At 41.4% G+C, this 18,367-nt stretch overlaps 2 protein-coding genes across 5 annotated transcripts; one reads left to right on the top strand and one right to left on the bottom strand.

Moving 5' to 3' along the window:
- Positions 1 to 133: 133 nt before the first annotated feature.
- ubxn6 (UBX domain protein 6) lies at positions 134 to 7,108 on the bottom strand. The gene is made up of 11 exons (XM_026346540.1): positions 6,882 to 7,108; positions 6,233 to 6,390; positions 6,063 to 6,133; positions 5,856 to 5,984; positions 5,639 to 5,736; positions 5,434 to 5,509; positions 5,230 to 5,314; positions 4,907 to 5,126; positions 4,571 to 4,701; positions 4,301 to 4,449; positions 134 to 3,694 (listed from the first exon to the last, which is right to left on the bottom strand). The coding sequence occupies exons 1-11, from the start codon at positions 6,962 to 6,964 to the stop codon at positions 3,569 to 3,571; spliced, it is 1,326 nt and encodes a 441-aa protein (XP_026202325.1). The 5' UTR covers positions 6,965 to 7,108; the 3' UTR covers positions 134 to 3,568.
- uap1 (UDP-N-acetylglucosamine pyrophosphorylase 1) lies at positions 5,053 to 17,984 on the top strand. 4 transcript variants are annotated; one of them, XM_026346537.2, is made up of 12 exons: positions 5,053 to 5,142; positions 8,585 to 8,792; positions 9,564 to 9,878; positions 11,113 to 11,317; positions 12,029 to 12,204; positions 12,286 to 12,458; positions 14,402 to 14,595; positions 14,705 to 14,845; positions 15,678 to 15,866; positions 16,115 to 16,156; positions 17,137 to 17,203; positions 17,313 to 17,405. In XM_026346537.2, the coding sequence occupies exons 3-12, from the start codon at positions 9,596 to 9,598 to the stop codon at positions 17,403 to 17,405; spliced, it is 1,563 nt and encodes a 520-aa protein (XP_026202322.1). In that variant the 5' UTR covers positions 5,053 to 5,142; positions 8,585 to 8,792; positions 9,564 to 9,595. The 4 variants fall into 4 exon arrangements, with proteins under 4 accessions (XP_026202322.1, XP_026202321.1, XP_026202324.1 ...); XM_026346536.2 differs by having other exon boundaries at positions 8,585 to 8,797; XM_026346539.2 differs by lacking the exon at positions 16,115 to 16,156 and having other exon boundaries at positions 8,585 to 8,797; positions 17,313 to 17,984.
- Positions 17,985 to 18,367: the final 383 nt, after the last annotated feature.

The following is an 18,367-nucleotide window of genomic DNA, read 5'->3' as shown; positions in this document are numbered from 1 at the left end:
GATAATAATTAGAGCTCATCAGCTAAATTTAAACCAGACTGTCTCACCGTTCAGGTGAACTGTTGCAGACTGAAAAAGAACTGGATATTTTCATGTACACATGCAAAACATCACATATACACTGAAACTTAAATTGGGTGTTTTAAAGGTCTTTAATAAACACATATTTAAATGTGGCCAACATCACATCTTCCAGTTTTTACAGTAATTTAGCAGGTCTTGCTCAAGTAGTGTTCTACTGTAGCAGTAAGGCTTCTTCCTTTTAGATAAAAACCGAAGTTAAACACACTTCTGTTTATTTAACAAGTCAAGATGCAATGCAAGCATGTTTTTTTTCCATTTTATTACTGGCAGGTAAAAAGCACCAGAATACAACTGAGGACATCTGGACAGATTGCAAATGCTCACTAATTATTTCAGTCAGGTTACAGTGCAGATAACAAATGAACAGCCTTGTGTTGAATACCTGTGGACAGGCTGAACGATGCAGCAGAGGAGTGCAGTAATGTTTAGGTCTGACTTGGCCCTAAGATGAACGCTGCCATTGTGCATGAGAGTCTGCAGGAAACGGACACTTGACGTGATTTTATTTTTGTTAACACCCCATAGTTATAATTGTTTGTGCAACTAATATTAATGTTTAAGGAGGTGTGATTACGATGGCTTAAAAAAAAAACAAAAAAAAAAAACGACTTTGTTCACAACTCACTTAATGTAATAGAAAGATGAGTAAGAAGAGGTAGGCTGTTGTCTTAACCAACCACAAGCAGGAGAAACTACAGTTTGCTAGTACAGATTTACCTGGTGTATAATCTCATACAGTGAAGCCACTACTGAACTAAATGTAAGGAGAAAAACACAAATGTATAGGGGTAAATCCGAAACCTCAGAGTGCTTCTCTACATCCTCACTGGATTGGCTGGACTGGCAAGTGCTGTGAATGGCATTTTCATGTTGTGTTTGCAATATAAACCTTTTTTTTCTCATGGAAATGTGTTTTATATAAACATGCATAACTCAAGATTAATTACAACAATTATAAGGGCAGCAGGAGTCTGTGCTGCCAGTTTTAATGGAATCGTGTGTGTGGTTCCACTATGCTGCTGTAGTGAAACTTGAGAGGTGTGCAATACGTTTGAATCCTTCTTGTAACTGTACATTACACAGGACACCACATCATCAACACAAGGCTGACACTCTAATAAAAGCTTTAGAGAAACACTGAATTATACCTTTCCCTAGTTTGGACTTAAGAAACAACAAATTATCCAGGAAAACATTTCATTTATGAATACTGACTTGTCGTATATACAAAACAAGTTTGTGGTTTGCAAAGTAACAACACCAAGGAGTACAAGGCCACTGCACAGCAGAGGACAAACAAGCAACAGAAGCTTATGTGTGTTTACAGTAACAGTCGAGCATCACTTCACAGACAACACACTGAGTTACCCTTGAACACTGCCAGTGCACTGACACGGAGCAGCTTTTAAAATCAAATGAGCTACTAACAGCGCTGACATATTAAATACCACAAAATGTTTTCTCCTCTTCACTACATTTCACTACATGCTTGTTCAGTGTCATGTGTTCGCTTTGCTAATGCAACTGCTGTCAAAGCAAAATTAATTACTAACTTAAAAAGACAAATACAGAAGGAGGAGGTGACACAGTTAAAACAAGGTCTCTAAACATGCCACATGAAGTACACCTGACTGGTTGACTGTCGGTACAACACAGTCTGTTTACTACACAGCACGTACATTCAGGATGCATCAAACAAACAACACTGTGCAGTGCTTCTTTCAACAGAATGTGCTGCTGAGACAGACTCTAGAGTGATATCAACCTCCCAGCCAAGAGAGAAGGGTATGCTCAGCAAGACAAGCACATTAAGGGGATGTTGCCCCTATTCTAGATATTAAGATGTAGCTGCGCTTCAAGGAGCGCTGGATTCAGCTGACTGTGACATGTTCCACAGCAGTGCGGGCGGAGACGTAGAGGAGTCCACAGAAACGGTTGTTGGATTTATTGGAAAAATCGTTGAGGATACTATCCCCAGAAAGACCATCCGAGTTTTCCATAACCAGAAGCCGTGGATGAATAAATCTATTCGTGATGCTCTACGTCTCCGCACTGCAGCCTTTAACTCCGGGATTGCTACTGGGGACATGGAGGAATACAAGACTGCCTCTTACAAGGTACGTAGAGCAGTCAAAGCGGCTAAACTCCGCTACGGTCTGGAGGACCGGATGAACCAAGCCAACCCTAGGGAACTATGGCAGGGTTTACGTGCCATCACAGACTACAAAGCGACCGACACACACACACACACACACACACACACACACCTGGCGAGTGTTGATTCCTCCCTGCCTGACGAACTGAATAACTTTTTTGCACGCTTTGAGTCTGAAAACCGACCACATGCTGTGTTTCCAACTGGAAGTGAGGAGGAACTCACTGTGACGGAGCGCGATGTGAGGAGGGTGTTAAAATGCATAAACACCAGGAAAGCAGCTGGGCCAGACAGCATCAGTGGACGGGTCCTTAAAACCTGTACTGATCAGCTGGCGCCTCTGTTCACAGAGATATTCAACCTCTCTTTAAAACAGTATGTGATACCAAGTTGTTTCAGGAAGTCCATTATTATCCCTACCCCGGAAATACCACACTACCACACAAATACCTGATTGTGGACTTCAGCAGGAAACAGCAGAGGGTCTTCCACCCACTACTCATGAATGGCTCTGAAGTGGAGAGAGTAGACATTTTCAAATACCTGGGAGTGTCTATTTCTCAAGACCTGTCCTGGACACATCACATTAACGCCATGGTGAAAAAGGCCAGACATCATTTGTACCTCCTCAGAAGATTAAGAGACTTTAAGCTCCCCCTCAAGGTACTCAAAAACTTTTACACTTGCACCATCGAGAGCATCTGGCGTGGAAGTTTAATCACTTGGATGGGAAATTGTACAAAGCAGGACCTCACACCCTGGTCACTCTCTTTTCTCACTTCTCCCATTAAGACGGCGTTTCCGCTGCCTGAGGTCCAGGACTGTGAGGATGAAAAACTGTTTCTTTCCCCTAGCTATCCACCTGCTCAACTCAGATCCATAAAACAAGTAATCTGGTTCAATCAAATTCTGTATACTCTATAATATCTATATTGCTGGTATGTTGTAGTGTGTATGTGAGTACATAGATAAATGAGTGTGCATGTGTATATACAGGGTTATGTATATGTGTAAAGACATCATTATATTTACATGTATAAATGAACATATGCAATTGCATATGCTGATTATAGATATCTGAGGGTATATATTTAAATGTTTATTTATTTATATGTTTATATATTTATATTTATGACTGTATACATGTACATATGTAAGTATGTATATGAAAAATAAACTATCTTATCTTATCTTATCTCACGGCAACTCACTTTAGTTAGCCTCTGTAAAAAATACACTTATCACTAGTCATTTGTAAGGGGCAATTCCACCCCGGTGGTGCCAGGGAGGCAGGTAGCAGGGAGAGCTCAGGGGCAGTGTACGGTCTGCTCAGCTCAGGGTCTGAATGGTTTCCAGCAGCTCTGGTTTGAGGAGGGTGGGCCTCTTCCCACCTGCAGCTGCAATGTCTGCCTGCACAGCTGCATCCCAAGCAAATGTGATCAAAGCTGCAGGGACCTGAGGAAAAAAAACAAAACAACTAAATATTAAATGCTGTTGAATGCGTCAGTATACCTGTGCCCAATATGTTATAAAAATATATAAATATATATGCAATATTATAATGTTGCTTTTACTAGATAAATTCTCTAAATGAATAATGTTACATTATATTTTTCAGTATTAAAGATAAAATCTAAATATAAGTGAGTAAATACAAGTGTGATTCAAGAGCGGCATATACAGTATAATGATGTGAACATAACTCGAGGCGGTGGAGGTGGGAGTGAATCAAAATAAACATGACAGAACATGTCAGTCAGTGCAGCAGAAATTTGGATTTGGATTTGGCAACAGAGACAAAACTTGTTGTTAGTAGGATCAGTTCACTGCTGGTTTCGGCTTTCATTGGACTTATTTACAGTGAAACAATGAAGAAGATCATGAGCCGTAAACTAATCATACCTGATAAAAGTAAATAAATAGAAGCACTTAGAGCTGTATATAAATAATTGATGAATGAATTCTCATATAGATGCTTATTTACAGAGAAATTGCAGTGGTATTCAGAGATGTATATAACCCAGCTAAACTGTTTTTCGTGAGATTGTTCTTTCAACTCACCAAGTTACACTCTGCAAAAGTGACTTCCTTAGACTCTTGTAGTTTTTGTCGTGCAGGAGAGATGAGCTCAAAGGGCTGCCAGCCATCCACCAGAGACTCCCGCACAAACTCAAACAGCACAGGCAGCCGGTCCCACGCATAAAAGGTCCCTGGGGTCAACATCATGTTTAATGACTCACTAACATTTCCAACAGGCATATCAGCAAAACTAAACTATGACTGTTGTGGAAACTGTGATAAAACTCATTTTGTACAAATACGAGGTCTTACCTTGTAGCAATTTTCCATCAGGCAGCCTGATCCTGAGCAGCGTGTAGTTGTATTTCCTTCTCTCCCTCTGCTCCTCTTTCTCCCTCATGGCCTTAGTACGCAGCATTGCATTCTTCTCCACCAAATCACTCCTGAGAAACAAACACAAGACACCGCATTCATTAAAATGTTAATGGACAAACACTAACAGATGACAGTAATGGGAAATGCATGAGGCACACTTAATTTAATAATTTAAGAGGATCAATATCGCTGCAAGTGTTTTATTTTAGCTATAAATAAAAGTGTAATTCAATCTATTTAGACTGGTGTCATTTCTTAACAGGGACGCTGTACCTCTGCTGTTGCTCCTTCTGAAGCTCCTCTACCGTCAGGTTGTAGAATTCTGGTGGCAGCTCAAAGTGCTGTGCATTGGGAGAAGGCCTGAAAGCTTGAGGTCGTCTGTCCAGCTGTGCTCTGACTGGTTCTCCTCTTTGAAGACGATCCCGCCTCTCCTTCATCAACTCCAGGGCATCAGAACTGTGCTCTGTTAATACCAGGAACTCTTCTTCCTCCTCTGATCACCAGTAGAGGTAAGTTAAAAGATAATCATGACTGACTCAATGTGTCCAACAGACTGACTGTGATATATCACTGGAAAAACAGCTCAATCTATTTACCTTGACCTTCTACAGGAAGCATAATGCTTATAAAGCCCACGGCCTGCAGGAACGCTCTACTCCCCTCCACAGAACTTATTTTTTCCTTACATATAAAATAAAAAAGAAAATGCAAAAATATTATTATGTGTCTTTTTCAATGGTTGCCATAAAAATGTTATTAGTTATTATGTTAGTCCAGGGAAGAAAAACTGACATACTCACCTGGAACACCTTGTTGCTGAGTTTAATCTTTCTGTATTTCTCCTCTGTGGGATTCTTACATATATTTTCCACGTATCTGTTGACAAAACAGTGAATAAATATGAGAAGAATTATTTTACTATTATGTTAATGAAGACCTGAGAGTAAATAGGTGAAGATAATATTACATCTGTCAACATTAAGAATGTTATATAAGGTGTTTTACTTGCTTATGATGTCCACAGCAGCCTTCACCTTCTCTCTGTCTTTGTTAAACGTGTGGATCATCATAACAGAAGCCTCAACTGGATCCTCCTCAAACCTCTGACAGTAAAAACAGAGCACATGTTTTATTAACAGTATCAGCGAGGATCAATCACATTATGTTACAAATTCATTCTAGTTAGAGGTGAAAAAAAAAAAGATTGTGTCTCATGACGTACCATTAAAATGGCCTCTTTAATGTGTACTTCTCTCTCACTCTTAGTTAAAGTGGCTCCAGTTAGTGGACAGGTGAAATACACACCTGCCACAGACAGAGTGGTGGGATCGTTTACTGGCACTTTGGATGCCTGGAAAGAAAATATCATTCACCTATTTGATCAGTTTAACAATTTAACAACAATAAACCAAATCAGTCTAATACGCACCTCTGCTGCAGCTGCCTTTTGTTTTTCAGACAGTGCAGCTGCCTCTGCCTCTGCCTCCAGTTCCCTTTTAACTACAAGCACATGCAGAAAGGCGTACAGGTTCAGATTTATGTGTACAGACAAACACAGCCCAGAGTGGATTATTATAGTGTTATTGTTGTGTGTCTCACCCTGGCTCCTGATGGCACGATAAGAGGTGTGAACCTTTGGTTGGTGCTGCTGTTCAATCCTGGCCAGAGCTGCAGCTCCAGCCCTCTGGGCTCCTTCAGTGGGAGCATGGCGATCATGCCTAGCACCGGAACTGCCCTGCACCACCTCGGGTGTGGTACTAGAAGTGTCACCAGAAGAGAAGAGCAAAGTCACTTCACAGATCTCCCTCCCCTCGAACAGTCACCAACAAATCTGTAGCTAACTCAGGCTCTCTCTTAAGCTAACGACAACACTGTGAAAACGTCAGTGACACAGCAAGACAGCGTCCTCACACTCCCAGGTGGTTTAGTGACGAGCAGGAGTCACTTTAAGTTACTTAAACCTTCGTCTAAACGAGCTTGTTCGGAGATTAGCTAACTGTCCGCTAACGTTTCCATCAAATTAGCTACATGGACATCTCCTGTGCTGTATTACATAACCTGTATGCTAACAGTTAGAGATGTTAAACGCTACCCAGGGCACACTAAGCAGCATTCGCTAGCTTTACGACATGGTAACAGCGGCACAACAATCATTAACAACCAAGAGCTGCTGCTGACTGAATTTGACAACTGTTAGTCGGCTAGCTGTGTGGCTAGCTCCAGTTAGCGGTAACAGTTTGCTACTCACCTAGTGTCTTCTGTGAGTTTCATTCCAGGTCCCGCCGATTTAAATTTAATTTCCTTTCTAATGTCTTCGAAAAACTTCTTCATTTTCTTCAGCTATGGGTGAAAATATGGCCGTGGAACCACAAATGGATGAAAGCTACCAGCTAAGCTCAGCTAACAAAACGGGAAGAAAACTATTATCACTTGGATGGGAAAGCTGCTTCCGCCTCTGCGCTGACGAGTCGCCCCCGTGTGGCTGAATGTAAAACTGAGTATGATCAAAAACAACACTTTAATCCGAGGAAGATCTGAGACTGACAACAATCATTCCAGCAAAACATTTGTTTATTTAATCAATTTAAACTCAGACATATATTATATTTATTATTATATGATGATAAAGATCGTATTTATTCGGGCTAACCCCTTTTTCCTTTATAGGAAGTACCTCAATAGCATTAAAACATGCAACACATATTCAGCATGCATGTAACGCACATGCAGTGGTCATTTACTTTTATATTTAGTGCATTGAGGCTGTATTTGCAATTGGTTATTTAGCGGATGCTTAACACAGTTTTTCAAGTGAGGGACAAAGCAAAGTGATGTAATTATGTATTTATTTTGTATGGGTCAGTGGATTCACTTCTTCAGTGTGATGTTCATGACTGTGACAGAGGATTTTCTTTATGTATGCAGAGGTGTAAAGTGTTTGTTGTGTCAGGATTGTTTTTAAAAGACCGCTCTTGACTGAAAACAATTGGCCTGAATCGAAAAACCACAATGTTTTTAGAGTTGGTCTTGATAAGACAGGAAATAACTTGTTCAACAGCTTCATGCTTGTTAGTCTGAAAACACAAATAAAAGATGCATGATAGAGGGAGAACAGCAGAGCCCACAGAGAGCTCATGTCCTGACAAACAGCACCACCCACTGGCCTCCTGATATGACTTTAACTGCAAAACTTGTATATAGATGCTGTTGAGATACTTTTTAAGAAATAGGTTGCACAGATCTAAGACAAAGTTTCTTTGGGTCACAAGCTAAAAAAGTTATGAATAGTACAATAGTACTATTACAATAGTACAAACCAGTGGTTTGCTATTGTGTTTTAAAAGGAACTAGTAAGTACAACACTGAAATGAATAAAATAGACTAAAAACATTAATGGTTTACTATTTTTCTATTACTTAATTGTCTTGTTTCTCTGACAAGCAATTATCCAACTCTCATTATTGTTTTTGACATCATAGTCATAAACTATAAAAGTGAATAATTTACTCTGCTACTAGTGGAGTAGAGACATAAATCAGTGGTTCTTGTACTGTACTTTCTATTTTCTGCTACTTTATATTGCTAGTCTACAACAATTTATAACTAAATACTACTTTCTACTCTACATGGGAAAATCACAAGCTCCCAAACACTTTATGAAATCCCTGAAATTACCTCCACTTTTGCCAGCTGCAACATAAAATAATGTAAACATTAATTGTTAGTACCGAGTATTGGTCAGAAGCCAAAAGAGGCTGGTGGTCACTGGTCTGTAATCATAAACTGGGAGCTGTAAAAGTGAATAATTTACTCTTCCTCTGGAGGAGTAGAAGTATAAAACAGGTAAAGAAATAAAATACTCAAGTAAAGTGCAAGTACCGGCTCTGTAAATATAAATGTGCTTATTCAGATCACTTATTTCACATGTATTATTGTTTCTCTGACATCCAGTTTAGCAGTTCTGTGACAGCATGTGGACGATGAGCCTCGTCCCTGAATTTACGAGGAGCACTTGAAGGCGGCGCCAACGCTAGTGCCACGTCAAACGTGACGTAGCAGGAGGTGTAGTCGGAACCAGCAGCAGCTCCTCAGCTCCTCTCAGCTCCTCAGCTCCTCTCAGCTCCTCTCATTAATGATCTGATCCCCGGAGCAGCACTTGGTGAGGTGAGAGTTTAATATGCGTTTATGTTTTCTCTGTTTTCTCTGTTTTCTCTGAGCTGTTTCCTCCACAGCTAGCCTGTTAGCTGCGGCTAACCCCAGTCATTGATACATGTAACGAGGGTTAACTTAGCTTCGTTACGTTACCCAGCGAAAATACTCTTATTCTCAGTAGTTAACAACAGATAATGTAATTACAGCCATGCTAACTGTTAGTTTCTCTCTGCTGAGTAGTACATTCATTCATGTAGGAGACACATTTTCTTGCTGTGACGAGAATAGCCGTAACTTCATCTTGGGTTAAGTCATTGAACGCCTCAGCTCCTGTAAAGTTGAAAAGTGTTGACGTTTTAAATCTAAATCAAAATGTACATGTGTATTGGCGTATTTTACTGCAGTCTCCAGCTTCCAGTTGATATGTTAAAACATTAGATCCATCATTTCCTGGTGCTTTTTATAGCCGTAGGAGCGTAATTAACAAAGCATTCCAATAGTTATTCTTCAGAATCACTCACCTACACTTCCTGTTCGGGATGTAGATCAGCATTGTGTTGTAAAGTCACCTGTCATGCTCGCCAGGATTGTAGAAATACTAAGGTCATGAGTCCAGGTTTCACTGAACTCCACCCCACACAAATATTTGTAGTAACCATCAACTATCCTTGATTAGACTACATTAAGGCCAGGTGCCCTGTTCCTTTCATAGTGATTGTACATATGTTGTGTTAAATACTATCAAATTTAATATAAAATGTTCTGATCTGTGTTTCAGTGTGGCACACTTAATCAAAAGCCCTGTTGAACATGGACCCAAACACCAGCGGACTTGTCCAGAGGTTGGCTGAAGCCGGCCAGTCTCACCTGCTCCAGTTTTGGGCTGAGCTGAGCCCTGAGGAGCAGGCCGACTTGACCACTGAACTGCAGGAGATGGACTTTAAGGAGATCAGTCGATTTTTCAAGAACGCCATGGAAACGTCTAGCAGCAGCAAACACGAGAAGATGGACGCCCGCATGGAGCCAGTGCCCCGGGAGGTGCTGGGGAGCGTGACGAGGGACAGGGAGAGTCTCAAAGACTGGGAGCACGCAGGTGAGCTCCATCGAGTGCTTCTCACACCAGAAAATATGTTCACACACAGTACCCTTATTCAGCTAGAGGGGTCTATGTTGTAAGGAAATGAGACAAATAGTTTTTCAGAAGTATTTATTAGATTTATTGCGACATGTGAGAAGATGTGAGCCATTAACTGTTCTTGAACAAAACCTGCCAAGTTACTGCGTGCACAACATCCTGTACAGAGACTGCAGTCTGGCAATTAAGTCCTGTTGCTGTTGTAGTGATGGCTAACAGGCGAGGGAAGGGGATGGTTTCCTGATATTTGGCTGAGCAGCTTAAGAGGATTAAAACATCACATGGAAACCAAGGTGCTGTGTTGAGATGGGTCAGTGTGTGCTCTGTTCTCGTAACTTGTGTTATTAATCTTTTCATAGCAGGGTAGTAGCAGGGTAGTCCCACACAATTACCTACACCAGGGAAGCTGTTTCTTATTCAGACTTGTTTGTATGTAGTTTTCAGAGTTGAGTAGGATCAGAAACTCTCTGCGGTGTGCAGTGTCATTCTCCTGGGTAGATTTGAAATATGAATCATGGTGTTGCTCATTAGTCTTTGTGCAATACCTCTCACTGTGAGGGTCTGACCATTTAGTCTCTTGAGTTTTTTCCTGGAGGTCGATGACGTTGGAGTTGGGCAGTGTAGAACATCTGGTTTGGATTTTGGCCTGACGTACATAGAGTTGTTGCTTGAACCTAATTCATGAGGTCATCCTGCTCTGTCAGGATCAAATCTGTGTGTAGTGCATGATGTGTATGTGTGTGTGTGTATGTTTATAGGTTTGGGAGAGTTGTCAAAGTCTAGTAGGCCCACCCAGTCCACGGGGGTAAACCTTGTCTTTTGGCTCCCATAAGTAGGAAGAGTGCTGCAAATCAAGTCACGTAGCAGCAGTTTATATAAGATAAACTGGAGCCATAATGAGACACTGAACCAGTGAAACACAATAAAGTTCAGTTTCAATTCAGGCTGATTTTATATGTTACACTGCCAAAGTCCTGTAGGACGAGTCATAAAAGTTGGGTGATAGCTTAATACCTTTCATTAATAAATGTTATCAGCATTGATACAGAATGTGTTTAGATTAGATAGAGTGGTAGTAAATTGGGACTGCACCGTATCAATACTCATAGAACATAACACATCAATGTTATTCACAATTTTAAACGCACTATTCTTGCTACTATTCACAGTGTTCTGCTCCGTTCCCCTTCAGGTTTTAACTGCATCTCTCAGAGTAAAGTGGCAGTCTTGCTGCTGGCCGGGGGCCAGGGAACCAGACTCGGGGTCTCTTTCCCCAAAGGCATGTACGATGTGGGGCTGCCGTCCCACAAAACCCTCTTTCAGATCCAAGCTGAACGCATTTTGAAGCTACAACAGCTGGCCGAGCAGAAGCACAAAATAAGATGCTGTATTCCCTGGTAAGACGTTGTGCTGCGCTTGTGGAGATGATTTAAAAAGACATGAGTAAGATAGTGTGCCAGTCAGCTGCTGCTTTATCTGAGAAAAAATAACAGACCTAAGCTACTGAAACTGTCTCTTTATTTGCAGTAAGAGCTACTTTCAGTTAGCAGTTTGTTGGGACACAAAGCTAAAACTAACCCAGTCTGATAGGGACATTCAGTAAGGGAGTATCTATTGCAGGTCTGTTGTATTTGACTGCATTCGTTTAGCTAAGTGAACCTAATAAAGTGCCAACTCGCTGTATAACCTTTTGTCCTAGTTGTGCTTGCATAATTAGAAAAGGATTAGTTCCCTGTGGAGCAGGGATATTTTGAAAGTCGAGGATATGAGGAAGTTCTTTCTTCTTTATTGTCTGTCATCTATTTGAACTTTGTCTGTTTCTGGCTTTAGGTAATATCAACATTATAGTAAATCTCATGTTTGTGAAAAGTCACTGAAGACATTTTATTTCAGCATTTCAAACATTTTGAGATTTTATTCCTCACTCAGATTCCTGTTTTAGACCTGCTGTATAAATCATTTAAAGTAAAGGAGAACACATAATGAATTTATCAGTACTCATTTTACACTGACTGTAAAGTGCCTTGAGATGACTTCTGTTGTGATTTGGCTCTATACAAATAAAATTGAATTGAATTGAATTGGATTTTCTGCTCTGTTTTCTTCAGGTACATCATGACCAGCGGCAGAACGATGGAGTCAACAAAGGAATTCTTCTCAAAACATAACTATTTTGGCCTGGACAAGAACAACCTCATCTTTTTTCAGCAGGGGATGCTACCAGCCATGGACTACAGCGGCAAAATCATCCTGGAGGGCAAAGGAAAGCTCTCCATGGCACCTGGTAAGAGTTATGATGACTCCAGTTGGAGGGTTGTTGGGTCTTAGTGACAGGTTTTAAAGCAAGTGTGTGTCTGTGTTTCAGATGGGAACGGCGGCCTTTACAGAGCTTTAGGGAACCAGGGTATCTTGGACGACATGGAGAAGAGAGGGGTCGAGTTCATCCATGTGTATTGTGTAGATAACATCCTGGTTAAAGTGGCAGACCCCGCCTTTGTTGGTTTCTGTGTGCAAAAGGGGGCGGACTGTGGAGCTAAGGTTGGTCACATCTGCATCTGTTTGTGGATTTCTTCCACAGCAAATTCCACATTTTAGGAGAAGAACATTTAATGATCCGTCATGGTTGTGACATGCTCAGAGTTACGCAGACTGCCTGATCATTTAATCTAGTTTCCCCTAATCCCAGGACATCCTTAGGAGTGAGGGACATGTAGTAATATCTGTGTGTGTGGCTGTCTTGAATTAGAAGGTGTGGTTTGTTTGCTGTTCTACAATTTAACTTTGAGTTTCTACACAGCTGCACCTTCTGCAACCCACCACTGGGAGGAGACGCAGGTTACTTAATTTTCTCCTGTTGTTTTATTGTGCAACTAACTCATTACAGCTTTCTAGGAAATTTGAGGGTTGAGCCCTCCACTTTTTTACTGCAGACTGAATGCCTTTTGGAAGAAGATGCCACTTTTTGCTTACTTATTGAGACATAATGTACTTTTATTTTGGTATAAAAAAACAGGGGTACAGCAGCTGAATGGCAAACTTCATAATTAGTTATTAACGTTTCAGATTTGTTTTTTAAAAGTACAGCCGGAATACTGTACATGGCAACACACATACAGAGCAACACATGACAACTTAAATGGCTAAAATATACAGATAATTAAAGGAAAATATTTTTTCAGAAGAAATTAGTTTATTGTAACTGATAGAGGAGGATTCCTTTCCTCTAGATCTATAGGTTGTATATTTATCTGACTGTGTTAATAGTATTTTTGATATTGTTGATCATTTGACTGTACTATATAGACAAGCCAGAAACAACCACAGGATGTCATCCAGATGAAGACTCTATGTACAAAAACATTTGGTGGAAAGTGTGTGGATAATTGGACAAGAGCAGTGTGACGTGTTGTGATATTTGTAAATTTTACAGCACAAAAGAAAAAAAGAAGCAATGAAACATTGACAGATTTACGAATGTGTTGACACATGCCTGTGGCATCTAATAAGGACAATAATTATTAAAAGCTCAAGGAGCAGTATTGGGAAATGCTTTTCAGTTATTAAAACATGATTTATTGTAGTGAAGATAAATATCAGTGCCTCAAACAAATAGGAAGTCAAACTAACAAAACACAGAGAGCAGCTGTTGTTAACTAATAACTGGAGCATGAGTGGTTCAAGATTGTGTGCTTGGACAAAAGGATCTGACCTTTGTGACTCATCAGTGCCATCAGGTCCGCCTACATACGTTTTGAAATAAATGTACTCACCATGGCGACTTAATCAAAATATAGCATCAAGTTTCCCGTTAATCCTTTTTTCTCTCTGATGATGAGCCTCATGCTCCTGTTACCAGCAGAATATTTCTTAGCACACTGAAATACATTTTTATCATACTGAGTGTGTTTTCCAGCTAACATAGAAGAGTCTGAATTATTTCACTGAACATCATCCAGACCCCGCTCCTGTTTGACATTACGAGTTGTGCGGTGGGGCAGAGATGGAAGGATCAGATCAGAGCAGAGTCCCACCCTCAGATCATAAATTACTAAGCTCCACTACAGTTCATGTGGCTTCACTGCCCCCTCCTACCTCTCACCCCACCCCGCTCTCCAACCCCCTCATCAGGACTCCACTCTGTCATTAGGAACCAGCACATGGGGAGAGGGTTTTTTTTTTCCTTTACTGCAGACTTTAACTTGCTGGCTGTACAAAGTGGAAATTTTTAAAGAGCAGTGCCACATTGTAATAAATAAATGCATTATTTGTGAGGGGTTCTATTCATTTCTCACCATCTCTTCCGCTATTACAGAAGATTTGAGCAAGGGGAAAATCCAGGAATGTTTTTGTATGGTTTTTATTGTGATGTTTTATAAAGCTACATTAAAACAGAATTCAGATTACAGTTTTCATCTTTGCAACTTCACTTAGTGTTTTCCAGCTAATTACAGAAACATTTTACTGTGACACGAATGTTTTAGGTGGTGGAGAAAACCAACCCGACTGAGGCAGTGGGGGTGGTCTGCAAGGTGGATGGGCGTTATCAGGTGGTGGAATACAGCGAAATCACCCTTGCTACGGCTGAAAAGCGCAGCGCTGATGGTCGCCTGATGTTCAATGCAGGAAACGTGGCCAATCATTTCTTCAGCTACTCTTTCCTCAAAGATATAGTACAGTAAGACACAATCTATTGCATTGTTTCTGTAGCTGGGGTTTGCTCTCTTGTGAAGAATAGCTCAATGTGACTATCCGGTAAATGTGGAGTGATCTCTTTCTTCTCTCAGAAAGTTCGAGCCAAAGCTGCAGCACCATGTGGCCCAGAAGAAGATCCCATATGTGAACGCTCAGGGTCAACTAATCAAACCAGACAAACCGAATGGGATTAAAATGGAAAAGTTTGTCTTTGACATCTTCCAGTTTGCCAAGTGAGTTTCCATGGGATGGACAGTGTGTGTGTGTGTGTGTGTGTGTGTGTGTGTGTGTGTGTGTGTGTGTGTGTGTCAGTGCCAGCGCCAGCAGATGACATCTTACCTCCAGCTCATAACGATGCAGTCAACATCTTATGCTCCTTTTGAGAGGTGGCTGGTTTGCATATGTTCTGGCAGGCCTCCGACCCCAGCGTTTGACTGGTCCTTGATCTGTCCTTCAGTGCATGAATCAACTTCTTTTTCCAGCCCCAGTCTCTATCCACCAGCCCCAGTAATCCAAGGTCTGGTCCAGCAGACCAGGCCTGCCAAGCTCTTTGCAGGAGGATGGAGGTTTATGAGCTGTTCCCTCATTCCACCTCCTCCAGTGTTACATGACATCAGCTCCGAGACATGCCACAACTAATAGAACTTTACATCTAATGAAAGGATTCCTGTAATGATTGACTGATGGAAAAACACTGCAGACATGTCCAGCTTCCCTCGAGGTTTATTCACTATATTTCACAGTCAGAAAGGATGAGAAATTGTTTTTGGTTTTGCTGAGGAGATGGATTACAGTTGTTCCTGGACTGGCAGCTGTAGCAGAATCCAGATGGGCTGAATCTTTAAAAGGTCCTACTGTTTTCTGTGCTTTCTTAGTACTGTTTGGTCAAGGCTCTCACTGTTAGTTGTGTGGTCACATGTGCCATAGATCATGTATGTTTTAGTCAAGAAGGCTGTGGGAAGGTGTTGATAATGTACGAAATGTGCAAACTCTTAAGTTCCAGTTGTTTTGAAACCATTATCTCTCTGGTGTGTTTGACAATGTGCATATGTGTCTGTCCAACAGGACATTTGTTGTGTATGAGGTGCTGAGGGAGGATGAATTCTCCCCGCTGAAGAACGCAGACAGTCAGGATGGGAAGGACACCCCCACCACAGCCAGACACACCCTGATGTCGCTCCACCATCGGTGGGTGCTCAACGCTGGGGGTCACTTCATCGACGAGAACGGCAGACGCGTGCCCGCCATTCCAAGGTGACACGCAGCATCACACGTGACACATCATATCATAACACAAACAGCACTTCAGGTTGCGCATGAGAAACGGAAGCGGGTTCCTCGGGGACACTTCCACCTTCCAAACACTCTCCACTTTGTTCACAAACTGTATGCACTGGCTTTTGTATTTGTATTATAGACATGGTATACTTTTAGCCTCACACTCTCACTCCCCCTCTTCTCTGGTTGGTCTTGCTCCTGTGTGTCCCGTGACATGTTTCCAGAGACGGAGCAGCAGGCAGTGTCACAGCTGATGGCAACAGAAAGTAATTATCTACCTGGAGTACTGAGTGCATGGTGATGGGATTTTGGCTTTTTTCCACTCTTGCTTAGTTGCGTTAATGCCACATAACATTACATCTGATCCTTGACAACTCCTTTCCTTCATTACAACTGAGAAGAGAAATGTGCATGGACAGGAGCCAGTCGACAGCTGGTTTTCTGTCTCTTCAGTCAGTTGTGATGAAGGATGTGACAGCAAGGATCAGTTCAGATAACTGTAAACACAGTCCTCTTAGCATCCTGGTCAGATGATGTACAGTCATAATAACCCGCTGAAAGATCTCTTTCTCCTCAGATGGTCGCTACTAATACACAAAATGTGTTGCATGCTGGGTAATGGGCACTGGTCACACTTTCTGGCAAACAGTGACAACTCTGCAATAGAATATTTGTGTGTGAAACGGTTACGGCGTGGGCAGCCGTTTTTTTCTTTGCTTGCTGGTTGACTAAATTAAATGAGCATGTGCTTCAGTAATATTCATGGCAGCTGTGAGTTGTATTCAGGCTGTTAGAGGGTACGCTTCTTCCTCAATCATTTAACTTTTCCTTCACTCTCGCGATGCAGCCGTGCCGACAGCTGCTCAGCAGAAAAAACACCTAATGTGAGACTAGTGATTATTGTCTGTAATTATTGTCTAGAAATAACCGAGGTGAGTGATGGCGCAATGGTCCTCCAGTTTTTAAAAGGCACTGGGTGGAGATGCATTGCCTGTCATTCATCTGTTTATTCTAGAGTAAGTCTGTTACGGGTCAGAGGACTAATCGCTGGTTGTGTTTGGGAATGATGATGCTCTGATTATCTGCCTTTGAACTCTAATCACAAGCCGCAGTAGCAGAACAGCTGTGCCAAGAATTCACAGCTGATTCTTTCAACTACAGCCCCGCTGCCTTTTTAATGAGACGATCACTTATTGTGTCTTTTTCCCCCTTCGCCACCTTCCTGAATTTGTCCTCCCCATCACAGTCTGAAGGATGGAACAGACCTGCCAATCAAATGTGAGATCTCCCCACTGGTGTCCTACGGGGGAGAGGTAAGGAGACGAGACCCATCAAATAAAATAGAGACTCCTGCTGTCGACCTGAAATGATCGATCTGTCCACCCGCTAACAATGTCTCACTGGTGTCTGTATGTCTTTAAGGGTCTTGAAGAGCTGGTGAAGGGACGAGAGTTTCATCCAACCCTGACGATCGACGAGCACGGAGTCCACGAGCTGGTGAAGAATGGAGTTTAGAAACTGAAGGAGAGAGGGGCGAGCCAAAGACCAACCTCCCTCTGTCCCTCAGCATTTGCAGGGAGAAACTGTGACGCCATCGCTGTGCAATAACAAATGTAGTGGTCATGGATTCATGAAAGAGTCTGTCCCATCCAAAGTGAATGAAAGAGAAAATGAAGTTTACTTTCTGCTCCAAATTTTCTTTGCTTTGTATGTTGATGTCATACTGTACATAATTCATGTGTTTCAAAGAGCATTTGAACACAGAATGAGATGAAGGCTAAAATTATTGTTGACTTGATGAAGCAGTGCATCTATTTATTTTGCTTTTGAGACTTATTTTTATATGTACTGGTAGATGCTTTGTAGGTGGGAATGACCATCCATTTACCTGGTGATTTTTATACAAACTTTAGATTGAGGTGAAATAATCAGAAAGCTGTTTCTTACTAGCATGTAATTACAGTACATGGTACGGGCTGTGGGGGGTATTTATAATACCTGCTTCTTCTCTGCTTGTAATCCTTGAAGACATTTGGTTTTAAGAGAAGCTATGATTTCTGTTAATTTTAATAAATACATTTCCTACTTGAAAAACCTGTGTGTGTTGAACATAACGTACTGTATTAGTATGTTTTCTGACAAATAAGCGTACAGTTTGTGCGTGTGTGAGTTTCACAGCGTCAACCCCAACAGTTTTCACAGTGTGTTTTTTGCATTATAGTTCCTGGTGTCATGAATCAGAGTTTCCAGCACATGGTTTATGTTTAAGATGGGCCAGAGCATGCAACTCTGCAGCAGCCATTCAGGAAATATTCTCTGTGGCTCCTTTCTGACTCATTTTCTGCTTCGCTCTCCAGCTCAATAACTATTATGATGTGAAACAGTGTGGTATGTTTATTTTAGTCGAAAAAAAAAAAAAAGGTGTCCCAGTTTGTGTACAGATGTCATACATTTGGAAAACCTATGTGAGGTTCTAT

Source organism: Anabas testudineus, chromosome 4 (genome assembly GCF_900324465.2).
Source record: "Anabas testudineus chromosome 4, fAnaTes1.2, whole genome shotgun sequence".
Taxonomy (NCBI): Eukaryota; Metazoa; Chordata; class Actinopteri; order Anabantiformes; family Anabantidae; genus Anabas; species Anabas testudineus.
Note: the sequence above shows the minus strand (reverse complement) of the source record. Positions and strands in the feature narration are given on the sequence as shown.